The 24,757-nt window shown below is 36.0% G+C and overlaps 1 protein-coding gene across 1 annotated transcript in view; it reads right to left on the bottom strand.

Moving 5' to 3' along the window:
- rimbp2b (RIMS binding protein 2b) overlaps nt 1–24,757 on the bottom strand; it is a 155,075-nt gene that overhangs the window by 4,092 nt on the left and 126,226 nt on the right. The window contains exons 14-22 of the mRNA XM_067393934.1: nt 22,226–22,468; nt 21,878–22,102; nt 20,423–20,572; nt 19,698–19,853; nt 14,413–14,527; nt 10,311–10,477; nt 7,887–8,055; nt 5,627–5,730; nt 140–211 (exon numbers count right to left, since the gene is read on the bottom strand). Coding sequence (XP_067250035.1) covers nt 140–211; nt 5,627–5,730; nt 7,887–8,055; nt 10,311–10,477; nt 14,413–14,527; nt 19,698–19,853; nt 20,423–20,572; nt 21,878–22,102; nt 22,226–22,468 — 1,401 coding nt within the window. The remainder of the gene's footprint in view (nt 1–139; nt 212–5,626; nt 5,731–7,886; nt 8,056–10,310; nt 10,478–14,412; nt 14,528–19,697; nt 19,854–20,422; nt 20,573–21,877; nt 22,103–22,225; nt 22,469–24,757) is intronic.

Raw genomic sequence — 24,757 nt, 5'->3', positions numbered from 1 at the left:
AGGCTGAAAGTTGGAATAACCTCAAACGTGGACGATCAGCATTAGGTGATTTTTAAATGCTGGCCACTGAGGAAAACGCATTTGCAGAATAGTGTGGTGTCTGCACCATAAACACAGATGGTGTGAATAAACTACTCACATAATAAAAGCCATCCTCATCGATCTCTCCAAACACTGTGATCACATCACCTGCACAAAACGTCAGTTCAGCCTGAAGAACAGAAAGAGTAAAACATGTTAGATTCATAACTGTCACAGAGCTAATTTAACATGCAAAAATGCAACAGTTACAACCACAATCAATCTATCTATCTATCTATCTGTCCATCCGTCCGTCCATCTATCTGTCTGCCCGTCCGTCCGTCCGTCTGTCTGTCTATATATCTATCTACCTATCTGTCCATCCGTCCGTCCGTCTGTCTGTCTGTCTGTCTGTCTGTCTGTCTGTCTATCTATCTATCTATCTATCTATCTGTCTGTCTGTCTGTCTGTCTGTCTGTCTGTCTGTCTGTCTGTCTGTCTGTCTGTCTGTCTGTCTGTCTATCTATCTATCTATCTATCTATCTATCTATCTATCTATCTGTCTGTCTGTCTGTCTGTCTGTCTGTCTGTCTGTCTGTCTGTCTGTCTGTCTGTCTATCTATTTATCTGTCTGTCTGTCTGTCTGTTCTTTGAATGTATCTATCTATCTGTCTATTTGTCTATCTATCTATCTATATATCTATATATCTATCTATCTATCTATCTATCTATCTATCTATCCGTTAATGTATCTATCTATCTATCTATCTATCTATCTATCTATCTATCTATCTATCTATCTATCTATCTATCTATCTATCTATCTATCTATCTATCTATCTATCTATCTATCTGCTGTCTGTCCATCAATCTATCTACCTGTCTATCTACCTACCTGTCTATCTATCTATCTATCTATCTATCTATCTATCTATCTATCTATCTATCTATCTATCTATCTATCTATCTATCTATCTATCTATCTATCTATCTATCTATCTATCTATCTATCTATCGACCTACCTACCTACCTACCTGTCTGTCTGTCTGTCTATCTATCTGTTTGTCTATCTATCTATCTATCTATCTATCTATCTATCTATCTATCTATCTATCTATCTATCTATCTATCTATCTATCTATCTACCCATCTATCTATCTATCTATCTATCTGCTGTCTGTCTGTCCGTCCATCTATCTACCTATCTATCTATCTATCTATCTATCTATCTATCTATCTATCTATCTATCTATCTATCTATCATCTATCTATCTATCTATCTATCTATCTATCTATCTATCTATCTGCTGTCTGTCTGTCCGTCCATCTATCTATCTATCTATCTATCTATCTATCTATCTATCTATCTATCTATCTATCTATCTATCTATCTATCTATCTATCTATCTATCTATCTATCTATCTATCTATCTATCTATCTATCTATCTATCTATCTATCTATCTATCTATCTATCTATCTATCTATCTATCTATCTATCTATCTATCTATCTATCTATCTATCTATCTGTCTGTCTGTCCGCCCATCCATCTATCTATCTATCTATCTATCTATCTATCTATCTATCTATCTATCTATCTATCTATCTATCTATCTATCTATCTATCTATCTATCTATCTATCTATCTATCTATCTATCTATCTATCTATCTATCTATCTATCTGCTGTCTGTCCATCTATCTATCTATCTATCTATCTATCTATCTATCTATCTATCTATCTATCTATCTATCTATCTATCTATCTATCTATCTATCTATCTATCTATCTATCTATCTATCTGCTGTCTGTCCATCTATCTATCTATCTATCTATCTATCTATCTATCTATCTATCTATCTATCTATCTATCTATCTATCTTGTTTGTCCGTCTATCTATCTATCTATCTATCTATCTATCTATCTATCTATCTATCTATCTATCTATCTATCTATCTATCTATCTATCTATCTTCTGTCTGTCCGTCTATCTATCTTCTGTCTGTCTGTCTGTCTGTCTATCTATCTATCTATCTATCTATCTATCTATCTATCTATCTATCTATCTATCTATCTATCTATCTATCTATCTATCTTCTGTCTATCTATCTATCTGTCTGCTGTCTGTCCATCCATCTATCTACCTGTCTACCTGTCTATCTATCTATCTATCTATCTATCTATCTATCTGTCTTCTGTCTGTCCGTCTATCTATCTTCTGTCTGTCTGTCTATCTATCTATCTATCTATCTATCTATCTATCTATCTATCTATCTATCTATCTATCTATCTATCTATCTATCTATCTATCTATCTATCTTCTGTCTATCTATCTATCTGTCTGCTGTCTGTCCATCCATCTATCTACCTGTCTACCTGTCTATCTATCTATCTATCTATCTATCTATCTATCTATCTATCTATCTATCTATCTATCTATCTATCTATCTATCTATCTATCTATCTATCTGTCTTCTGTCTGTCCGTCTATCTATCTTCTGTCTGTCTGTCTATCTATCTATCTATCTATCTATCTATCTATCTATCTATCTATCTATCTATCTATCTATCTATCTATCTATCTATCTATCTATATCTATCTATCTATCTATCTGCTGTCTGTCCATCCATCTATCTACCTGTCTATCTACCTGTCTATCTACCTGTCTATCTATCTATCTATCTATCTATCTATCTATCTATCTATCTATCTATCTATCTATCTATCTATCTATCTATCTATCTATCTATCTATCTATCTATCTATCTGCTGTCTGTCCATCCATCTATCTACCTGTCTATCTATCTATCTATCTATCTATCTATCTATCTATCTATCTATCTATCTATCTATCTATCTATCTATCTATCTATCTATCTATCTATCTATCTATCTATCTTCTGTTTGTCCGTCTATCTATCTATCTATCTATCTATCTATCTATCTATCTATCTATCTATCTATCTATCTATCTATCTATCTATCTATCTATCTATCTATCTATCTATCTATCTATCTATCTATCTATCTATCTATCTATCTATCTATCTATCTATCTATCTATCTGTCTATCTGTCTTCTGTCTGTCCGTCTATCTATCTATCTATCTATCTATCTATCTATCTATCTATCTATCTATCTATCTATCTATCTATCTATCTATCTATCTATCTATCTATCTATCTATCTATCTATCTATCTATCTATCTATCTTCTGTCTGTCCGTCTATCTATCTATCTATCTATCTATCTATCTATCTATCTATCTATCTATCTGTCTGTCTGTCTGCCCGTCCGTCCGTCCGTCCGTCCGTCCGTCCGTCCGTCTGTCTGTCTGTCTATCTATCTATCTATCTATCTATCTATCTATCTATCTATCTATCTATCTATCTATCTATCTATCTATCTATCTATCTATCTATCTATCTATCTATCTATCTATCTATCTTCTGTCTGTCTGTCTATCTATCTTCTGTCTGTCCGTCTATCTATCTACCTGTCTGTCTATCTATCTATCTGTCTTCTGTCCGTCCGACTTTCTATCTGTCTGTCTGTCAATCTATCTATTTATCTGTCTGTCCGTCTTTCTGTCTATCTATTTGTCTGTCCATCCATCCATCTATTTATTTATTTATTTATCTGTATGTTTGTCTATCTCTGACAGATGCAAGGCATAGGCCTAACTCTATACTCATTAAACCTAAGAAATATCAGATACAAAAAAGAGACTCTACATTCCCCATTAGAATGAAAAAGAAATGTAATATTTTATAGCAACATTCTTTATTTCAGGTCCAAAACAACATCCACCAAACTAATGAAATACAAACACAGATCAACCAACACTGGGCAAGGCAGGTCCTCTCTGTCAGACTGGGAGCTTTGTTCACAAAACCACAGTGATTGTGTAACCCTTTACCTCCAGTCCAACAACAGCAAAAACCACACACAGAGGTCTCATTGTCACAAATAACCATTCCATATTCCACTAATAGGAACTCACTCACTTACAGCAGAGCAAATTTTACAACAGCTTGTCACAAAGCCTTCATAAATGCATTATAATGATTCATAATATCCAATAAATGCATGCATATACATTGGAATTCATTTAAATGCATATTTTGTTCACTAAAGCATAACACTAATACTACCATCATGGAATACAAGGCGTCCTGTTATGCTTATTCCTAAGAGAATCATTCATCAAGCAAATTATGAAGGCTTTAAAACACATTTATTACACAATGCAAATGTATTGTGCATGCATTATGATGTTTAGGCCCCATAAGTGAGATGTCAACAGACAGTACAGGTGCTGATGCAGTGTAGTGAGCTCCCTCAGCAGGAAACAAGAGTGTCATTTGGCACAAGCCCAGTGAGTATAGACTCACTACTTCCTTCCACACTCACCTCCTCACTCTGCAAGCTGCCCCCATAGTGGGCCTGTGCGCCAGCGGCAATGCAAAGGTGACAGTAAGTGACAATGGGGTGTAAAAGTCTTGAAAATACTACTTCTATTAATAATGTAGAATTATTAGTAGATCTAATCATGTTTGTTCTCCGAGATTTTCTTTAAATTGAACTGGACCAATTTGATGGGTGTTACTACTGATGACACTTTTCACCCAATTATGTTCTTTTAAATGTATTGTTTTTTAACACTTCTATTTCTTTTTTCTGCTTGGATCATTCTAAAATTAACAAGTAAATAAGTAAAAAAAAGAAAAAGAAAAGAAAAAGAAGAAGAAGCACAGCATGATTTATGAATGACAGCAGACCTGGTTGTCAGGATGGCAACATGAATCGCCCAATTTGATGTTACTCTATTTTTATGCCCTCTAATGGATAAATTCAGAAGTGCATATTAGCAACTAGGTGAAGTTTAATTTGTTGATGCTTTCTACTGTCCAAGCCAAAAGAGCTACATTGGCTCAACCAATAGCATGAGTTTGGGTAGGAGTCATGGGACTATTTGTTTTCCAACCAATGGAAGACCAGTGATTTTATTAACTAAAACTATTAAAATGTTTAACTTTTAACTAAAATAAACGAAACTAAACTTCTAACTAAAATTAGAAATGTTGCCTGGCTAAGTTTTATTTAAACTTATTTAAGTATAATTAAGTATAATTTAAGAACTAAAACTGCTAAAACTAAAACTGAAATAAAAAATGCTAAATAGAAATATTAAAAGCTAATAAAATTGATAGAAGTGCATAATAAAATGAATAAAACTAGCAATTACTAAAACTTAAAGTAAATGAAAACAGAAAATATAAAAAATAAAAGATAACACTAGCAGACAGGGTCATAAAGGATCGGAACGAAATGATAGTGAGTAATGACACAAAATTATTTTTTGAATGAACTGTCTTTAAACAGAACTAAATCTTTAGAGCTGCCATGTGCCATCCGAATTAATAGTAACATACAAAATACAAAACATATTGTAGCCACAAAAGCAAAGACAATAGGCTGAAAATGAATTTGGTGGCTATTACAGAGGCAGACATCCAGGCAATCCAGCGTAAAATCAAAAGCTTATGGGATGAGACCATAAGTGCAAGAAAGCCCAGACAAAAGGGACTCCATTAGTACCTCCACATCCACGTTGGGAGAGCTCTCTCTGGGATCATAGTCATACAGGGCCACCATCCTCCGCGTCGACACTGGGTGCTGCCTTCCACTCCTTTTGTTCCTCTCTGAGAAAAAATTTGCAAGAATAGATGGATAAAACAAATAAATAAGTTCTGGAGAGAAAGAAAACAACAACAACAACAACAACAACAACAAAGTACTATTTGATTTTTATTTTCATAATTAAAATGAATCACAAATACAGATATAAAAAAGGAAATCATGATTTATGACAGCAAGCCTAGTTGTCATGATGACAACAAGAATTCGATGTTATTCATCTTATTTTATGCCCTCTAATGAACGTTACATATTACCAACTTTCAAAGTGAGGTTTCATTTTTTTTCAATGTTAAAGGTAGGGTTGGCAATTTCAGAGAGGCTAGCAGAAGCAAGCTAGCTTTAAAAGCATAAGATCCCACCCTCCCATCAGAGAGCTCTCCAAAGCCACGCCTCCTCCAAAACACATGAATGAGCAAAGCCAGAGCAGAGTCTGCAAAGCGTCACGAGAGACGGCGTTAAATTGCCTCATGTCTCAAAGCACATAACATTACAATAATAATGAATGTAAACAACTTAGCGCTCTGACTTGTACCACCTGACTGCTGCAGATCGATTTCGGCATTCGGCATATAATTCAGAGTCTGAGGACGTGAACAAGGTCGTTATTTTGGTTCAAGAGGAAATGTAAAAGGTGGCTGCTGTTTGTGGCGCTCGCGACTGACGTCTGTCTACAGCTCTGCATAGCCTTATGAAACGTGTCTGCGTGAAGGTATGCAAACACATATGTTCACAGGCAGATAGGAAATCCTATTATTGCATTTGGACTGAATGTAATGATTGGACAAACATTTTTTTGGTCCTGAGACTTCCACAGAAGATATATGTAATTTTTTTTTATATTGTTAGACCACTTCTATTATTGATCACTATCAGGATGTGAAGAGAGTTTCCACCTGTATAACAAAAAGTGTCTACGCTAGCTTTAAAATATTTCTAAAGATTTCATGAGTTTTGATAATTGGACTGCTTTTTAAGGACAATTAAATGATTTTGCAAACTCTGCAAAATAACGCATTCAGCACTTTTTCATAAATGGCTCGAAATAAATACACAAGTCATGATTTAAAAAAAATAGAAAGCACATTTAGTAGTAAATTCAGAGTTGCATATTACCAACTTTCAAGGTGAAGTGTCATTTATTTTATTTTAAAAAGATTACAGAGTCAAAAAAGTCATTGGATTTAACAATTTTTATAACTGGACTGCTTTTTTAGGACAATAAAATGATTTTACAAATTCTACAAAATGACACATGCAGCACTTTTTCTTGAATGGCTCAAAATAAATACTCAAGTCATGGTATGAAAAAACAGAAGGCACATTTAGTAGTAAGTAGACAAGTTTCCCGGTGTCCACTATTCTGAGCTGTGGGGTCCAAATGTCTTTTGACATTTCACTTTAAAATGGAAATAAAGTTTCTGTACTAGGTCACCAATCAAAGTAAATTAGTGACATTGATCATGTGAACTTTTTTGTGTAAATGGTCAGATGTTCCTGTTTTCATTAAAGCACAGAATGCCCTAAAATACAAAATTCAGACATTTTCAATAGTAGCTTCAGACTTTTGGAGCCCACTATTCAATCTGCATTATTCCCTGTATGAGGTGTCAGTAGGAACAGAAGAATAAGTCATGCTCACATTTAAGTGTCATTCAAGTGATGAAGGAGGTGAGCTGTGAAAAGGCACTTAAGTGAAAAAGAAAAGAAGATGATCTGAATGAGAAAACTGATGAAGAAAAGATGGGGGCACAAACCTCTCTTGGATTTCCGAGACCTGCGATTAATTGAACGGCCATCTTTGAACCTATTACAGTTCACTTGAGAAAAAAAAGAGGAAAGCAAGAAAGAAATGGAAGAGAGAGAGGAAAGGATGAAGGCAAGGAAGGCACAGGATTTAAAGGAATAATCTGCCTTTGGCATTCTGCTATATGACTTCTTTTGTTTTCCGCAGATGAAAGAAAGTCATATGGGTTTAAAACGACATGAGTGATGACAGAATTTCTATTTTTTTGCTGAACTATCCATTTAAGGGTTCTAAAAGGAAAACTATGGAACAGGTAGAGGATTGGCAGACTAGCACCATTGTTATTCTAAACAGAGGAAAGAAAGAGAGAGGGCAGAAAATGAGGGTCAGCACAAACTACCTGTTAGCTCATACCTATTTTCTCAATGGGCGTGTTGAGAGGAAGAAACCCCTGTTTGAGCAGCTGGTCCATCATTTCATCATCATCCGTCTGGATCTCGGAGACCATGTTACAGGGGATGAGCCCCCTGCGGCCACAGACCTCTGCTCTATAGAATCCATCTGTGTCCTTCTCTCCAAACACCTGGACAACACAGCAGGGCCATAATTAAACTCATTTCATTGCATTTTTAATTACAATCTCTCTAATGTCCTCGACTCGATTTGGTACGGTAGCACTACTTCTAATGTTTTCTATCTTGGATTATTCACTTATCCTTATATTGTTTTAATTTGCATAAAAGTGTCTTCTAATTAAATACATGTAAATGGCCACTGATTTCAGAAGATAAAAATAAGTACATTGGAATAGCAAGACAGCAATGAACTTTCACTAGAATAGAATAGAACAGAACTTACAACTAGCGACGCACAGTATTATTTATACAAAATAAAGCTATATACATATGTATAGATATAACATAATTATACTGATTAATTATATACTGTATAACTATAAATTATATACTTATCATATATTAATGAGCTTTTATTGAAAACATTTACTATTATAATTTATAATATAATAATCAGTATTTTTAATATTGGCAGTTAGTTGGTACATAAATACATATAATTTTCAATTATGGGTATCAGTCAAAATTCCTGTCTTAGTCCATACCTAAATAGAATTAGAATATAATAGATTTTGAATATAAATAAGCTATGCACAATTTTAAATATTAAATAAATACAAAAAAATTATTAAGCCATATAAATATGCATAGATATAAATAAAGAATATTTAATATATGCTCATTATATATTGCTACATATTTAAAATATATATTAATAATTTAATAATCAGTATTTTTAACACTGGCAATTATATTGACAAAAACAAATATATTTATCAATTATATAGTTTATCACTGTCTCTCTCTCGCTCTCCCCCTGTTGTTTCGTGCTAATTGTGAACACAGGTGCAGCTGTTTATGTGGGTGGAGCCGGGAATCGTTCAGTGGATAAAAGCTTGGAGGGAAGACTGCTCGATGAGTTCCCTCTCCTGCTTCCTGTTGTTGTACCAGCTGAGTGTGTGTGATGCTGCTGGACTAGCCTTTAAAGTAAATCCTGGTGTGAAGAACAAATTGTTAGCGGTATAGGCCGGTAAATGTTCAATTGCCCTTTCCCATGCAGACCGTTTGTTAGTGGGACGCCCTTTTTTTGTTTATTTACTATTTTTCTCCTGTTTATTCTGTTAGCAGGGAGGTAAGACTTGTGTTTTTCTTTTGTTATCTCTTTTCCAGGGAAGATCTTTAAAAGTAGGTAGATCCCCCATCTTTTGTTTGTTGTTTTGGTTGACCCACGGACTTAAAGCCATTCTTTAATTTTCTTTAAGAAATAAACTTCCTCTCTGACTCAACTGGTGACATTGTGGTGTTTGTGGGAGCAGGAGATGGGACTCCGGGCGACACATGTTACAATGTGTCGCTCTCTATGTTACGACCGAAGGCTGTGTTTGTGGAATTTGTAACACCAGTAAAAGCAGCAGTTCTCTGCAAAAAGTGTAAATTGCAATTAGAAGCTATCTTACTTTATGCTGGCAGATACTATTTGCACCTCAGTATTTTTGTACATTAACATGATGTGATAATATCACAGAGAGTAAATGATTATATTTATTAAAATGATTAAATGGATGCTGACTTATTGGGAAAATAAAATACCACCCTACACCTTCCCCTAACCCTACCCAATAATTACTTTTATTAAACATTCGTTAGGCAGTTTATTTCCACTTTTAGAACATTATTTTTATTAAAAAGAAATGCCTTTCTGGTGTAAAATGTGATGGGAAAATGGAAAAGAGTGAGTTTAGCAAAAGGCAGATTCGAACCTGTGACGATCAATTTAAAACCCAGGTCTATGAGCCATACTCACTACTGCTGCGCCACTGAAGACGTTGAATTCTGTGCGTCTTTTTCTAAAATTGAGTGTCCCAACCAGACATTGGTGGGCGGAGCTAGTGTAAATAGCGTTTGCCAACAAGGGACACTATTTGCACTTAGTGTAATAATAAAGCCATATAAAAAAAAAAAAAAATATATATATATATATATATATATTTATTTTTTATAAATATTTAAACTCAAAAATGTATATTTAGAAGTTATTATTATATTATATAATTTAATAATCATTACTTTTAATATTTGCAATTATAGATTAGCATATAAATATAATTATAAATTAGTGGTATCAGTCAGCATTTCTGTAAAGATGCATCCCTGAAAAGAAAAGAAAGAAAAGAGCAAAGAAAAGAAAAAACAAAAGAAAAAACAAGCTGTGGAATTAAATGGCGCTTGAGAATTGCTTGACATCAGTCAGTTCAGATCAAACCTTTATGATCTGGCCCTCCTTGAAGGGAAGTTCCTCTACAGCAGCATCAGGGTTGGGAGACATAGACAGGGGGTCATAGTCAAACATGGCCACAAAGATTCGGGAGTCCTCTGGCTCTGACTCCTCATAGTAGTCTGGAGACCGCCGTTCCCGTCCTCCATAACCATCTGAAACACAGAAGAGGGCAAGCTTCTGCTACACACAGAAACCAAAGTACAGCTAAAACCCCCAAAAGACCTTTAACACGTTTAGCATAATCCATTTCTTCAGAGGCATGTTCAAAAAATTGTATCAAGTATGCTGCTACATGACTATATGATATATGATTTATTTTTAAAGTGAGGCAAAAAACACATATTAACATTATAAACTCATAAAAATGCTAATCACACCTGATACAAACGCATGTTCCCTATACAGTAAAATCATCTGCCGCACAGCACACAAGTGGGGTAATACTGAAAACAGTAGTAAGAAATGGGCATGCATGTTAAAAGAACAAGGGAAGGATAAAAACATTGCTGTTTTACTGTAAAAACATACAGAACTTTCCTGGACAGACATGCAGCAACTCACTCGTAATACTTCACTGGAATGATCCACTACCAATCAAAATAATTCAAAAGTAGGTATATAGGTGTCTGTTATCTTCTACAAATGGCTTTTAAGATAGTAGTAAATAGTAGACCATGCCAGTTTAATCAGAAGTGTATATGTAGCTGATAGAAGTGAATCATGCACCCAGTTACTGATAAGAATATGCAGAACATTCACAAGCAGCATTTAAAATCACAGTTGTCATAGACCTCTATGAAACATCTCTGCTCTTAGTCTTTGCAGTCACACAACATCCAACAGCAGAAAGACATCCATGCAAATGAAACAATCGAGGATCTCAAAGGAAGCTCAGTAAAAGATGAACGATGAGGAAAAAGAGGAGGAGAAGAGGGGTTCACGAACACTGTCTGGTGTTTTAGACCACACAATAAGCACAAAGAAAGGAACAATCACCCTTAAACAGACCAAAACCCTAACCTAATCCTAATTATATTTAACTGAAATAAAGACAAATTAACATGGGAGAAAAATAAAGCTAGAAGTTGCCTCTTGAATAAAACCTAAATAAACATATAAAGATAAATGAATGTAAAGATAGCTAAATAAATATGCTCATTCATACTGTCTTTCAAATGTTAATGAGAGGCTCCCACATGTCTATTCTTCTATGGTAAAGGCAGCTTATGTTCTTTTTAAGATTAGCAATACAAGTAAAGCTCTAGCGACTGCATTTAAGATTTATAAGTTATTATAAGGCATGTGCATTCCAGGTTAAAAGAAATGCGAAGTTTGTATTTTTGTCTAAATACTGTAAATGAGTTGTTTGAGCTGTATAACAGTCCCAATTTTCTTTTAGTGCTGGGACTACTGCTGAAGAACGAACTTCTTATAAACAGTACTTTATGGATAGCTACCTGTTTATGTCCCTTTCTGGTATTCTTTTGTAAATTCTGTGATAAAGTTGAATGTTTATGGGCTTGGCATGGACAGGAGAGGAGCTGAAAGACTGGATATGACTTTACAGACAAGGTTAGTAAGGCGATACCATCACACTACTCTCATGTTAACCTGTAATTCTTGTGACTTTAATTCTGAGATTTGTAGTTATTTATTTATATTTATTTAATTAGTTATTTACCATTTATTCTAGTGGAATTTATTCGGGTCAAAATGTTTGTCTGTGGTAAACATCATGTGACAGAAGCAGTCAATAGAGTTTAACTTGTATTAAGTTAAGAAACAATCCTTTAAATACCCCATGAAATCACTCAAAAAATGTGTGGTGGAGAACACACATTATATATATATATATATATACATACATACATATATATATATATATATATATATATATATATATATATATATATATATATATATATATATATATATATATTCACAAACATGAAAAGCATCAGTTTAATTTACTTCTCGTGAGAGAGTCAGCACAATTAACTTCTCTGCTGAATATTAAGCGATTGTTATGAAAAATATCATGAATTTAAAAAAACAGGAAAAACACTGCTGCTGCCACAAAATTTTGAGAAGGCAGCTGAAAGAAAATATCAGACTATATTAATGCATATTAACAATTTATACAGGTTCACAAAAAGCTTAAAAGAAAACAAGTTTAGCAAAAGCTTTATATTTGAATGTTTGTATTTATATGTATATTTTTATATCTAATTGAAATATATTTAATTTAAACAAAAATTTGAATGTTAATTGTCAAAATATAATTGCTTATGTGTAATGCATTAATGGCATAATATACATAATTCATATAAAATATACTAAAAAAGTCAATATCCACATTTTTGCATCAGATTAACTTTATTGCATCCAGTTTTGCTTTGCGATCTCTTAGCCAGAATAAAATCTGTTTAGGAGCAGTTTAACCATGTAGAGTAAGGGTTCGTTCACACTTGTAGTTCGGTTTGTTTGGTTTGTTTGGTCCGGACCCAAAAAAAAACAAAAAACATTTAGTCCTGGTGCAATTAGTGTTCAGATTGGCAATTTTATCACCAAACCAAAAGATACCAAACCTAAAGGTTCAGGGACACGTTCACAACCTGACTGGTCGGATTTTATGACGTATTGCCTATTTTGGACGGAACTTACCGAACATCCAAAACAATGCTGTGTGCTGAGGTAAATGCACTCGTTGTGTGTGTGTAGAGGTGCGTAGCCTGCATGTGATGGTATTTTGGCCAGCTGGGAACTCGTGAAGAGCTTATAAAATGTGTAAAGGAGTCAAAACAATGGCAGGAATCCATCCGTCACACACAAATAATCGGCTTTGTGGAGTCTGATGCCTGTGATGGGCAAACTCGCGACTATGACGAGAAAAAAAAAGATATGCGTGAGGATTATGTCCTTTTAGGGTCTCAACTTCCTGTTTTTGGTTAGTTTACATGACTTTGGTCCGTGTTGCATTCATATATCATTCGAACCACACCAGAGTTCATTTGGAAGCGGACCAAGACCCATCTTTTCAGCGGTCTCGGACCACTTGTTTGGTGCGCACTAGGGTTCGGATGGCAGCGTTCACACCTTCAAATGAAACAGAGCAATCGCACCAGGGCTCGTATGAATCTAACCAAACATGACAACATTCCTTAAATTACCTTAACCTGGAACACCATCTTCTTGAACTCAAAAAATCAGAGTTTGCTCAAACTAAACTCAAACTTACCTGGGAAGCCACTAAAACATCTTTACATGTTTACAAATAGGCCACTCAAAGCTAACAGACATACACTAAAAGCCACACAACTCTAACCTTGATTTCATGGGGTCTTTAAACAAGATACTCTTGTAATAATGTGATATATCAGTTCAAATTGTTCTGGTCATTTTTGTTAGATTTTCTTTTTCATGGAGGAGCCACGCCACATACCATATCGGTGTTCAGTTCGCTGTGGGGGCCATTTCCTGCGGTGGGCTACATTGGTATAGTAAACATCGTCCTTGATAGGTGAGAGGTTCCCCTCACTCCCCTCACTGTTATTCTCCACGGTGATCTCTAAGGAAACACCAATCAGAGCATTACAGGCACACCCCCTCTACTCAGCCTGTGAGTTGTGGATTATGATGTTTTCAAGGCTCTCTAGATCTGTTTTAGGATCAGAAATGCCATTCAAATGCATTAGAGTCAAAATGACGTACTGATTTTAAAACAGTATTGAAAGCAAGCTGACTTGAGTTGCTCCAGAGTAAAACAGCAATGTTCATGATGATGATGCTTTTCTAGGTGATAGTGTGTGCGCCCTGTTAGGAGTACCATCTGTATACTAGAATAAAGCAGTCAAATAACTCTCCCTCCTTTTATTATTTGTGTATCTGAAACAAGATGAATGGCAGAGGCAAGCCAAAAGTAATGGGGTACATCAAGAGACTCCCAGGGCCTACAGGCCTATACAACTGTCATCATGACATGTACTGTAAGGAAAACAGAGGAACAAACAATAGGAATCTCTATGAAAGATACTAAAATAAGGGAGGGAGGGAGGGAGGGAGAGTCCAAACATGTAACCTCACTAACCAATGGAAGGGACTGTCATTGGCCTTCTCTGAGCAGGTGGACAGCCATGACTCATCCTACGGCTGGAATGGTCCAGTCGATCCGAGCGTCCCGTTGAGGGAGAGCTCCCTAAAATCTTCAAAAGGAAACATTACAATGTTATTCAAAACTTGTGGTGCCTTAAAAATAGATATCCTATTAAAAAAAGATTCCCATCAACCCCAAAATGGAAAAAAAAAAGATTTCTTTAGAGAACGAGATTCTAGTCCCAAGTGAAATCAAAACAAGGAGGATGAACCCGCCAAAACATTTAACATAAACAATTGAAACAAACTCTGACAACAACATGAGCAGGGTTTTTGGCAGAAATCAGATGCTTAGCTAAAGACCATTTTGGTTTTTGTTCTGCTCCTCTATAGTTCTTATGGGAGAGTTTTTAATGTAGTTTGTGTGATATGAGCTTTCTGATTCATTTAATTCTATACTGTGGTCTGTCTACACTCTTAATGTTTTAAGTATATAAAAGTGTAAATAAAACTATTCATAGGTGCTGCAAATCTGTATATGGATAGTAGTCAGGACCTTAACCACCACAGACATCCAGGGAGACGTTCCCCCCAAATACTCAGAATAATGGTCAATTTTTCAATCATTGATCCTTGAATTTTTCATTTGGTCCCCCCTCAATATTTAGTAATATTAGGACAGTAGTGCAAAAACCTTGATGTATGAGAAGGTATTTGTAGCAAACAACCAGGGGAAGTAAAACACACCAAAAAAAGATGTATCTGTGCTGCTTAATTCAGAAAAGTGCAGATGAGATATCTGTTCAAGCCAATGCACAGTACAGAACAACTAACTGGACTGCGACACAACTAACTGGACTGAAGTTAGCGTGGTGCAAACCAGTTTTAACTGTGCAGCACAATTCTGACTGTTTAGCTCTTCATGGTTGAAACTGTGCAGACAAACAGATATGACCATTCCAATAAGTGCACCACACTGTTTATTGGCTTGCACAAATAACTTGTCCACACTGTGGTATTGAATGTGCAGATTTATCCTTATTTTAGTGTGTTCAGCTTCCTATAAACAATTCTAAACCAGTGTTTCTCAACTCTGTTCTTGGAAGCACTCCAACATAACACATTTTTCAACTGTTCCTCATCAAACACACCTGAATCAACTCATCAGCTCATTATTAGAGACTCCAAGACCTAAAATGAATGGGTCAGATAAGGCCTGGGACACACTAGACGATTTTAAAATCTTAACCGATTTTTAAAGTGTGGGAGACCACAGACATAATGACAGTTTCAATTTTTAGCATTATTTTCCTCTGAACGCACACACTATATGTGAGACCACACACTTGTTGATTGTTGGAATGATTTCACGCGGCGACTCGCGAGATCAAACGTGACTTAAGGAAAAAAAAAAAAGGAGGACAATCGACCTTGGCAGCTGGTTCTCCTGGAGAGAGTTCCATTTTACGGTCAAAAAAAGTAGAAAAAAAAGAATATGGGTTATCTTTTTCCTCCACTTTCATGGGATGTTTGGGGCTACCAAGTTTCAGTTATAGAAGCACAAAACATCCGGTAAGTGACACTTGCTTGCTCTCATTGGCTATTGCGGGTATACCATCAGAGGGAGCCTGATCAAAAGTCGAACACAACTGATATTTATGATTTGGGATGGTGGAGGCTCTGACGCGATCAGGAGCAGCAAAATAATCGTAATGACACCATACAATTGAGGTCTTTTTGGACAAAAAGTCAGTTATGACAGCCTCAAATTGGGCCTCACCCCCCAGATCATTGGCTTAAAATATTCAAGTGTGTGGCCAGCCTAAGGGAGACATCCAAAATGCGTACTGACAGGGTACCTCCAGGAACAGGGTTGGGAAACACTGCTTTAAACTGCTTTAAAGTTGGACTCTATATTATAAGTTGGAGGACTGTGACTCTTCTTACAACAGAAACAAGAAACACTCAGAAATGGCCTTTAGGTAATCAAAACAAACCTACACATCCAAAAAATTTCACTCGACACTCTAGGAATCAAACAAAGTCACATGAGATCTAAAACAAATCAAGAAAGTCAAGAAACATCTTACAAGCAAAAATCCCCCCAAAACAATTGCAATATCAAAAGGTGAAATCAAACAATAACATAAAGTTAAGCAACGTCTAGCGAAATAGACCAAACAAAAAAGTAAAACAAGAAGAACCAAACCAAATGAACCAATGACAGACTGGGTGGAACACCATGAACAGAAGAATGGTTTTATTGCTTATCTATGGGAACACAAAGCAGTTGGTAGATGAGAAGAAGGCGGAAGGGTGAGAGGAGGGGTAGGAGACACACACCAGGGGTTCATCCATTGCCCTGTTGAGTCTGGCCACAGAGTAGGCCCTAATGTCCCTGTGATAGGTCCTGCCAACCTCGCTCAGCCTGCCCTCGCTCCGGAATCTGCGTTGGGGATGGTGATGGTGCGGATGATAGTGGTAATGGTGGTACGACTCCCGCATGCTCCTTGTCTCTGGAATGGCGTCCAGGAAGTCCTCCTCCACACTGCACTGGCGGGTCAGTGTCCTTTTCCTGCCGGCAGCCAGAGCACGGCGCTCCACTGGCCCTTCGCTGTGAATCACCCGCATGTTGGGTCCAGAACCCACTCGCAGTGGGCTGCCCCCTGTGTACGAGTGGTAGCCTCCGCGGTAACCGAGCGAACCCTCCTCCTCGCTCCCGCAGTCTAGTCCACTGTCCGGACTCTTAGTGGTCTGCCTGCTACTGCTGCTGCTCCAGCACTGCGGCCGCTCCTCTATAGAGGTGTAACGTGGAGAAGAGCGCTGTCTCTGCAGCCTGCGGATGCACTTACTTGGGGAGAGGTGGTTCGGCTGCCGCGAGTCCTGGTGATATGGCCTTGGGCTCCTGCATGGAGTGCCTGGACGAGCCTCCTCGAAACGCAGCCGCTGACCCATGACCTCCACCCCAGTGTCCGGATCCTCCTCTGCAACCTCCGGGATGCTGTGGAGCCGCTTGTGGGAGCGCAAGGAGCGCTGTCGTACCACCTCCCGCTGCAAGTCCCAACTGTCTCGCTCCACCGCTAGGTCCTGACGCCTGTAATACGCCTTTTAGAGGCCGGAGAGGGTGATGGACGAGGAAGGAGCCAAAGTTTCAGTTAGATTTGGATGTTTTTCAATTAGTTAAAATCGGGATCGTTTTGGCGGGTTTTGTTTGATGGTGTTAGAACAGGCAGAGAAGATAAAACAGTGTGCAAATAGAGAACAAAATGGGAAAAGAAAGACAAAATAAAGACAGAATTAGTTATCGGAGATCATGGTCGAATGTAGGGCATGCAGTCTCATTCCATGACGGACATGGCATGCGACGGAAGGGAATCTGTAGAAGGAAAATGTCAGGAAATGCAAACCATACAGAAAATGAGAACCGGAGAGTATCATATATGCAGGGTTCATTGAGACAATCCACTAACAAGGCACAGTCCAACAAAAACAACAACAACAACAAAATCTACAGATGAGAATTCAGAACACATAACATTAGAAATTAATAACAGGCAATCAAAGGATCAAGACTAACAAATATACTATACATGAATAAAAATAAACCAAAAACATTAAAAAACAAAATGGAGATTCGTGTGCCAAGCAAAAAGTGAATCGTGTTCAAAAGTAGACCAGTAACCTGGAATGGAAATTTAAAAAAATATATTATTCAAAATACAAATCTTTTCTAATGATTTAAAATTGTGTATGAAAATTGTGATTGGTGGTTTAAAATTTCTACATCCACATAGCATATAGCAGATACACATAGCAGATATTTTGCGATTAAGTGGTGATGGTTATAGCAGAATATTTTTTAAAAATTATTGTAATTTTTTAGCATTTGAGGTCAATGTACGGTGTGAGTATCTGTATGATACTAAACTGTAGCACAGTCGTTGAGGCAAAAATATCCAAAAACAAAGGAACATAATCTATATAAGGTGTTAGCTTTCATACCACAATCCCAATGGCCGCTCAGGTCTCCAAAAAGATAACTCAAAACAAAAATGACAAAAACTGAATATAATATACCATTTATTGCTTCATATATTCAATACATAGTGTATTTTCTTTTATAACCCTTTCTGTATTATACTTATTCATATATATATACTGTATAATTCGAAAGAAACCTTAACAATTTTAGACATTTTCATGAAGAGACAGATATTCACAAAATTGTAAAATTACACTGAGAAAAGTAAAACTTAACAGAAGTGTAACCATGAGACAAACATAATCAAAAGTGAATAACTGTTTCATTTAAGCATACTTTACTTAAATGAGATTCCCAAAATGCCCTTGGAATGATATGTGCATTTTCACCTGATCAAGCAGAAGCTAATTTGACACTTTAAACAGGATAAATTTATGTAATACCTATACATAGAGTACACAAACAAACCCTGTCTTTATTTAATAATGATAATAAACACATAAAACCATGGCATTATATTCCAAGAGGTGAACACTTCAGGCAAGGCAAACAAATACACAACGCATATATCTGCACATATGTGATTGTCATATGCAATAAATCGAAGAATCTGCTAAATAATCCTGTCAATTCCAAGTAACAAGAGCCACTTCTACTATATGGAGTAATCCAGATCAAATACTACTAGTTACAAATGCATAGTGATGCAGTACTTGAAACTGAACAACACAGTTTGCAACACCTGGAGAGTGTAAAGCATATCAGATCGTAAACTCATGCATTGCGTGTGCAGCCTCAGATTAAGCCATTCAGATGTATCAAGCTTTGTATGACTGGACAGGCTGATACAAAGCTGGCTAAATGACTGGATGACGTCGAAGTTCGGTAGTGCAAAGCGACCCGCTTTTAGGACCCAGGAGAGACTGAGGATGGGTTGACCTGTTAAGATCCTGCCGCTCAAGCTTTGTGTACAACACCAGAGGTCTAACACTCCTTGTTTTAAATTCGAAATCACGAAAACACAAAAACCCAGTGCTAGCCATATTCAGGACAAATCCAAGGAGTTACTTAATAACAAAAATAGGCTTACCTCTAAAAAACAACCTTAACCAAACTGCAGTTGGCCGTTCAAGCCAATTCTACAAGGTTGAAGTGCCAACCAGCTAGTACCACCCCCTCGGAGGAGCCCTACAGACCACGGCATACTCCATCCCCCTTCGTCTGTCCCAGCCTCTAGCCTGCGGCCCTGTGGCCCACGCCCAAGACAGACGGCGGCCGGTAGGGTGTCTGTTCCATACCTTAAGCGTGTTGTGTGAGTTGATGCTGCGGCGGCGGCCTTCTTCCAGCTGCATCTCCGAGTAGAGCTCCTCCTCATCCTCCTCCATGATATCAGACAGATCGGAGCCCCGACTGCTCTCGGTGTAGTACTCCTCACTGTGGCTGTATTGATGATGCTGGAGGTACAGAGACAAAGAGATGAACACATGATACACATGAAAAACATGATACACCAGGAAGAAATCTCCAGGACTCATTGGAAATCTCACTTTTCTCACTCTTTTGCTGATTAATACTTCACTCTTAATTGGTTTTAGGAGTGAAGTATTGATGGCTTCAAAATAATAATAATAATAATTTAAACATTTGGGGCAAAGAAGTTAATACACCCTATGAAAAATGTAGCCCCCCCATATTTCAACATTTTAGGACATGCAGGTATTGGAATGGCATTTCACCAATGTTAACAGAGAAAAATCAACATCAATTTTTAACACAAATATAATTATAATTTAATTAATCATTCAATATAATATAAACAAAATATAATTCAATATAATATATTGTGACACTTGGAATGTGTATTTTGCAATGATCTGTACAGCATAAATAAACAAAACGTAAGATGTAGGGACAATGCATGACGAATCTGTCAGCTGGCCCAAAAATCCCAGAAAAGTTTCCCTGAGCAATTACAGAACTGAAGCACTTTAAAGTTGAGAAGACTACTGTTCCTTAGACTCACGTGTCTGCCCAGCTCAGAGCCTCTGAGAAATTCGTCCACAGAAGCTCCTCTTCGCCTGACATGGGGGGAATCATACCCGTCCTCTTCCTCGTCTGAGTTTAATGAGTGTGAAGCGTTACCCTTCTCACTGAAGATGTTCCTCCTCTCCACCTGAAACAGATCACAACTATCAAGCCAGGGTTTCACATTGCAAGTGTTTCACTTGCATTTGCAACTAAAAAGCGACGTGTGCGGATTGTAAAATGTACTTACGAGCACGTGTGTGAATAAAAAGAGTCCCAGCGGGTCCTCAGTTTTATGAAATTTAAGGTCATAATAAATCTTAATTATTGATGGCACGTCAAAGGAAGGAAAGACTAGGAACATTATTCAACAAATTATTCAATATATAGATTTTACTAGTATAGTGTTGCTATCAAAATGTCAAAAACATTTAGCATATATAGGCCCAGTTTCACAGACAGGGCTTACCCTATGCCAGGATTAGGCCTTAGTTCAATTAGGATATTTAAGTATCTTTTATAAACGTACACTAGAAAAAAAACATTACTGGTGTGCATCTTGAGACAAAACAATGACAATGACATATTTTAAGATATGTCAGTTCAAGTTGCTTTCAGTTAAAACAGCTCAAACATGCATTTTAGTCTAGGACTAGCTTAAGCCTTATCTGTGAAACTGGGGAATAATGTTGTTAATAATTAAATTAAAACAAAAAGAGTGTTAAAAATGTTATTTATATTAAATAATTCGTACATTAAAACTAAACAATACTGCATAATAAATGCTGTTTTTAATCATAAAAAATATAAAATATAAAATTCTATTTAAATATTACAGTGAATTGTTTGTTGTTTGTTACTATTAATATATATATATATATATATATATATATATATATATATATATATATATATATATATATATATATATATATATATATATATATATATATATATATATATATATATATATATATATATGGGGTGGTATTGACACAAATTTCACTATTCGATTAAAAATACATTCCATTCACAAGCTTGCAATTCTATTAGATTCTGATTCAATTCGATTTAATTTTGATTCATTTGGATGTACATCAGGTACTACTGTATGACAACATTGAAAAAATGCTGTAACGGGAATCAGCTGGTACATTACTGAAATATTGAAGGTTAAAATGAACTGATTTGTATACAAACACTTAAATTACATAAACTAAAATTACAAGAAAAAGACAATTAACTGATCAATTTTCATTGTGCCCCTAAAGTTTTTTAATGTGCTCCTAAATGTTTCAACTTAGAAGCTCATGTGTTTCTTGGGGAAAAGTAAGTGTCAAGCCCTTCATGTACATAATATTTTATCACGCTGCTTCATAGTATGCTAGCAATCATCTATATTGGCATCTTGACATCAACTTCCTCATTTACTCAAACAAACTGGTGGACTCACCCTGCTGTTTGGGGCACTCCTCTGCGCTGCCTGGCGGGCCATAGCACGGGCCACTGTGTTAGGAATGGGCACTCCCTGAGGTTGAGGCAAAATCCTCTGAGGGGATGGCGAGCGCCGGCCCTCTATTTGAGGGGGCTCCAGCATATGCCCTGGGTGCGAAGGGGGTGGTAGGGGTGACGGGGCTCGGGGATGCGGCTCCCAGGACTGTCCCGGTCGCCTGCTCATCTCTGGCTCTTTGGCATGGGGGTCTCTGGCACTTGGTAGGAGTTTGGGTTTATACAGGGAGGGCGAGGGGTGGCCGTGGGGATGCGAAGACGAGGGATGAGGGTGAGGGTGGGGTGGTGGGACTGTGTGAGGTTGAACGTGTGGTTGCGGATGGGTTGGGGGGTAGGTTTGCGGGTAGGGAGGTGGGTGAGGGTGTCCAGGGTGGTGAGGCACCAGGAGGCTGTGCGGAATGGTGGCAACGGGAGAGTCTTGCGACTCTCCTTGTGCTGATATTGTCCTCACTACGACCTCCCGGGCTTCCAGACACTGGATACGATTCAGTTCTACTGTAACAAAATCTGCTGTGGGGTACATTATCTCTGCTATCTGAAAAGAAAAAAGAAAAAACACACAAACAAACAGAAATGTAGGATAAACAAATGTGCCTTTGCAAGGAAAAACAATAAGTTGTGTTTTCTTCTGGTCCAGGCGGGCAGTTATTCAGATATGCCCTGATATTTTATTTGATATTTTCACTGGCAACACTGGCATAATCACAAAAATTAACAATTTTATTTTCAATATATGTTAGAAATAAATATATTTTATACTTTTTTATTAAAAAAAATATATAGATAAAAATATAAAACATGCATAAAGCACACACATATTGTGTATATTTCATATAACAAATTAAAATAATATCTAATTCAAATATATATTATTTATTAAAAATGGCATGTTTTTGATTTGTAATTGCACTGTCAAAAATTATCATATGAAGGGTTTGGTTCCAAAACGGGATAAACGCCATTTAAAAAAAAATTGAGTTTTCGCCAAAATCAGTATTGTATCTGGTCGGTATTGAAATGTCATTTATTAATTTTACGCCAAATGCGATATCCGTCGTGTTATTCTGTCATGTTTTCTCCCTTTCTTTCCAAAACGCGACAAACGCCAGTCTCCTTTCTCTGCAGAACGCAATATATCCGCTCTCAACCAAATCACAGCGCTCCACCCACTGTAAACATTGAAGGCTTTTTTTAAAAGCCGTTTTTAATACCAATGTACTCGGCAAATGTGTTTATTTAACCGTCCAGTGGCGCCAGATACTCTTTAATTGGTAATGACAAATAATTTATAACATTAACAAGATTCATTTTGGGAGTGACGGCTGAATGTATTTTTAGTATTTTTATAAGATTAATATTGGCAAAGTTTAAACTCTGTCATGTATATGAATCAACTTTGAAAAACATTTGAAAAATAACTTTTATATTGATGGATTAATTGAAAATTTTTTTGAAAAAAATAAAAGTGAAAAAAAAAAAGTGTCATGGATTTATTGCATTTTGGGAAAAAAATAATACGTTTTTATAATAAACTTTTTAAAATCAAAATGTAGATTTGAATTTTTAATTTTTTTATAACCAAAAGATGCTATTTGAAAGTTTGAAACAGAAAATAATGGTTTTCATCTTGCCACTTTCTTGGTAAAGAAAACACCTTTTTACTCAAATTAATCAAAATGGAGTTATTGCGTTTTGGAACCAAACTCTTCATATATATATGATACATACACACACACACACACACACACACACACACACACACACACTACTGTTTAAAGTTTTAGATCAGTAAGTTTTTTAAAATGTTTTTTAAAAGAAAAAATGTTTTTTTTTCTGCTTCTTGTGCATTTATTTGATCCAAAATACAGCAAAAAAATAATATTGTGAAATATTTTTACAATTTAAAATAACTATTTTCTATTTGAATATATTTAAAAATGCAATTTATTGATGTGATGGCAAAGCTGTATTTTCAGCATTATTACTCCTTCAGAAATCATTCTAATATGATATGATATGCTGATTTGCTGCTGAAGAAACACTTATTATTATTAACAATGTTGAAAACAGTTGTGTACATTTTTTTAAGGACTCTTTGATGAATAGAAAGTTCAAAATAACAGCATTTATCTGAAATAGAATAAGAAAAAAATCTTACTGATCTAAAAAACAGTAGCGTATTTATATGGAGCCCCGCACATGACTACTATTTCATTCCCTCGATTAAGAAATTGTGCGCATGTCAAGGGCTCCGTATTTTTATCATAAAATAACATTTTATTTTTAATGATAATACATTTTTACATACATATTTTATTTATGTATTATTTATATATTTTATATTTTAATGTATATATAAAATAAGTAATTTGTATAATAATAGCTGGAAATTACACAGTTACAAATTAATTCAGTGACAGAAATAAATTCTTAAACACACGTTTGTTTGAAAAAGAACAGCATATGGTGTTTTGTTCATCATTTTCAACCTATTACAAATTATATTTACAAGACTATAACAAGTAATTCTCACAATTTTGACAATGTTTGTCAGCTAGATGCTTAATACATCATAGAAATCCAAATGTTTGCCAGGCACAAAAACATATACTGTATTATTCATGAATGTAAAACAGTGACAAACTGCACTTTGGCATGTCTGTCAACAGAGCCTAATCTTCACCAAACTGGTCCTGGACCATCAAGACCTATTTTTTATTTATTTAAACCTACTGGTACATGAAAACATCTATACATTTATGTATAAATGATAATTATGTATTTTGAATATACAGTTTTTTTTGTTGTTTTTTTTTTTTTGTCT

Source organism: Chanodichthys erythropterus, chromosome 9 (assembly GCF_024489055.1).
Source record: "Chanodichthys erythropterus isolate Z2021 chromosome 9, ASM2448905v1, whole genome shotgun sequence".
NCBI lineage: Eukaryota > Metazoa > Chordata > Actinopteri > Cypriniformes > Xenocyprididae > Chanodichthys > Chanodichthys erythropterus.
This window is presented reverse-complemented; position numbering and strand designations above follow the sequence as displayed.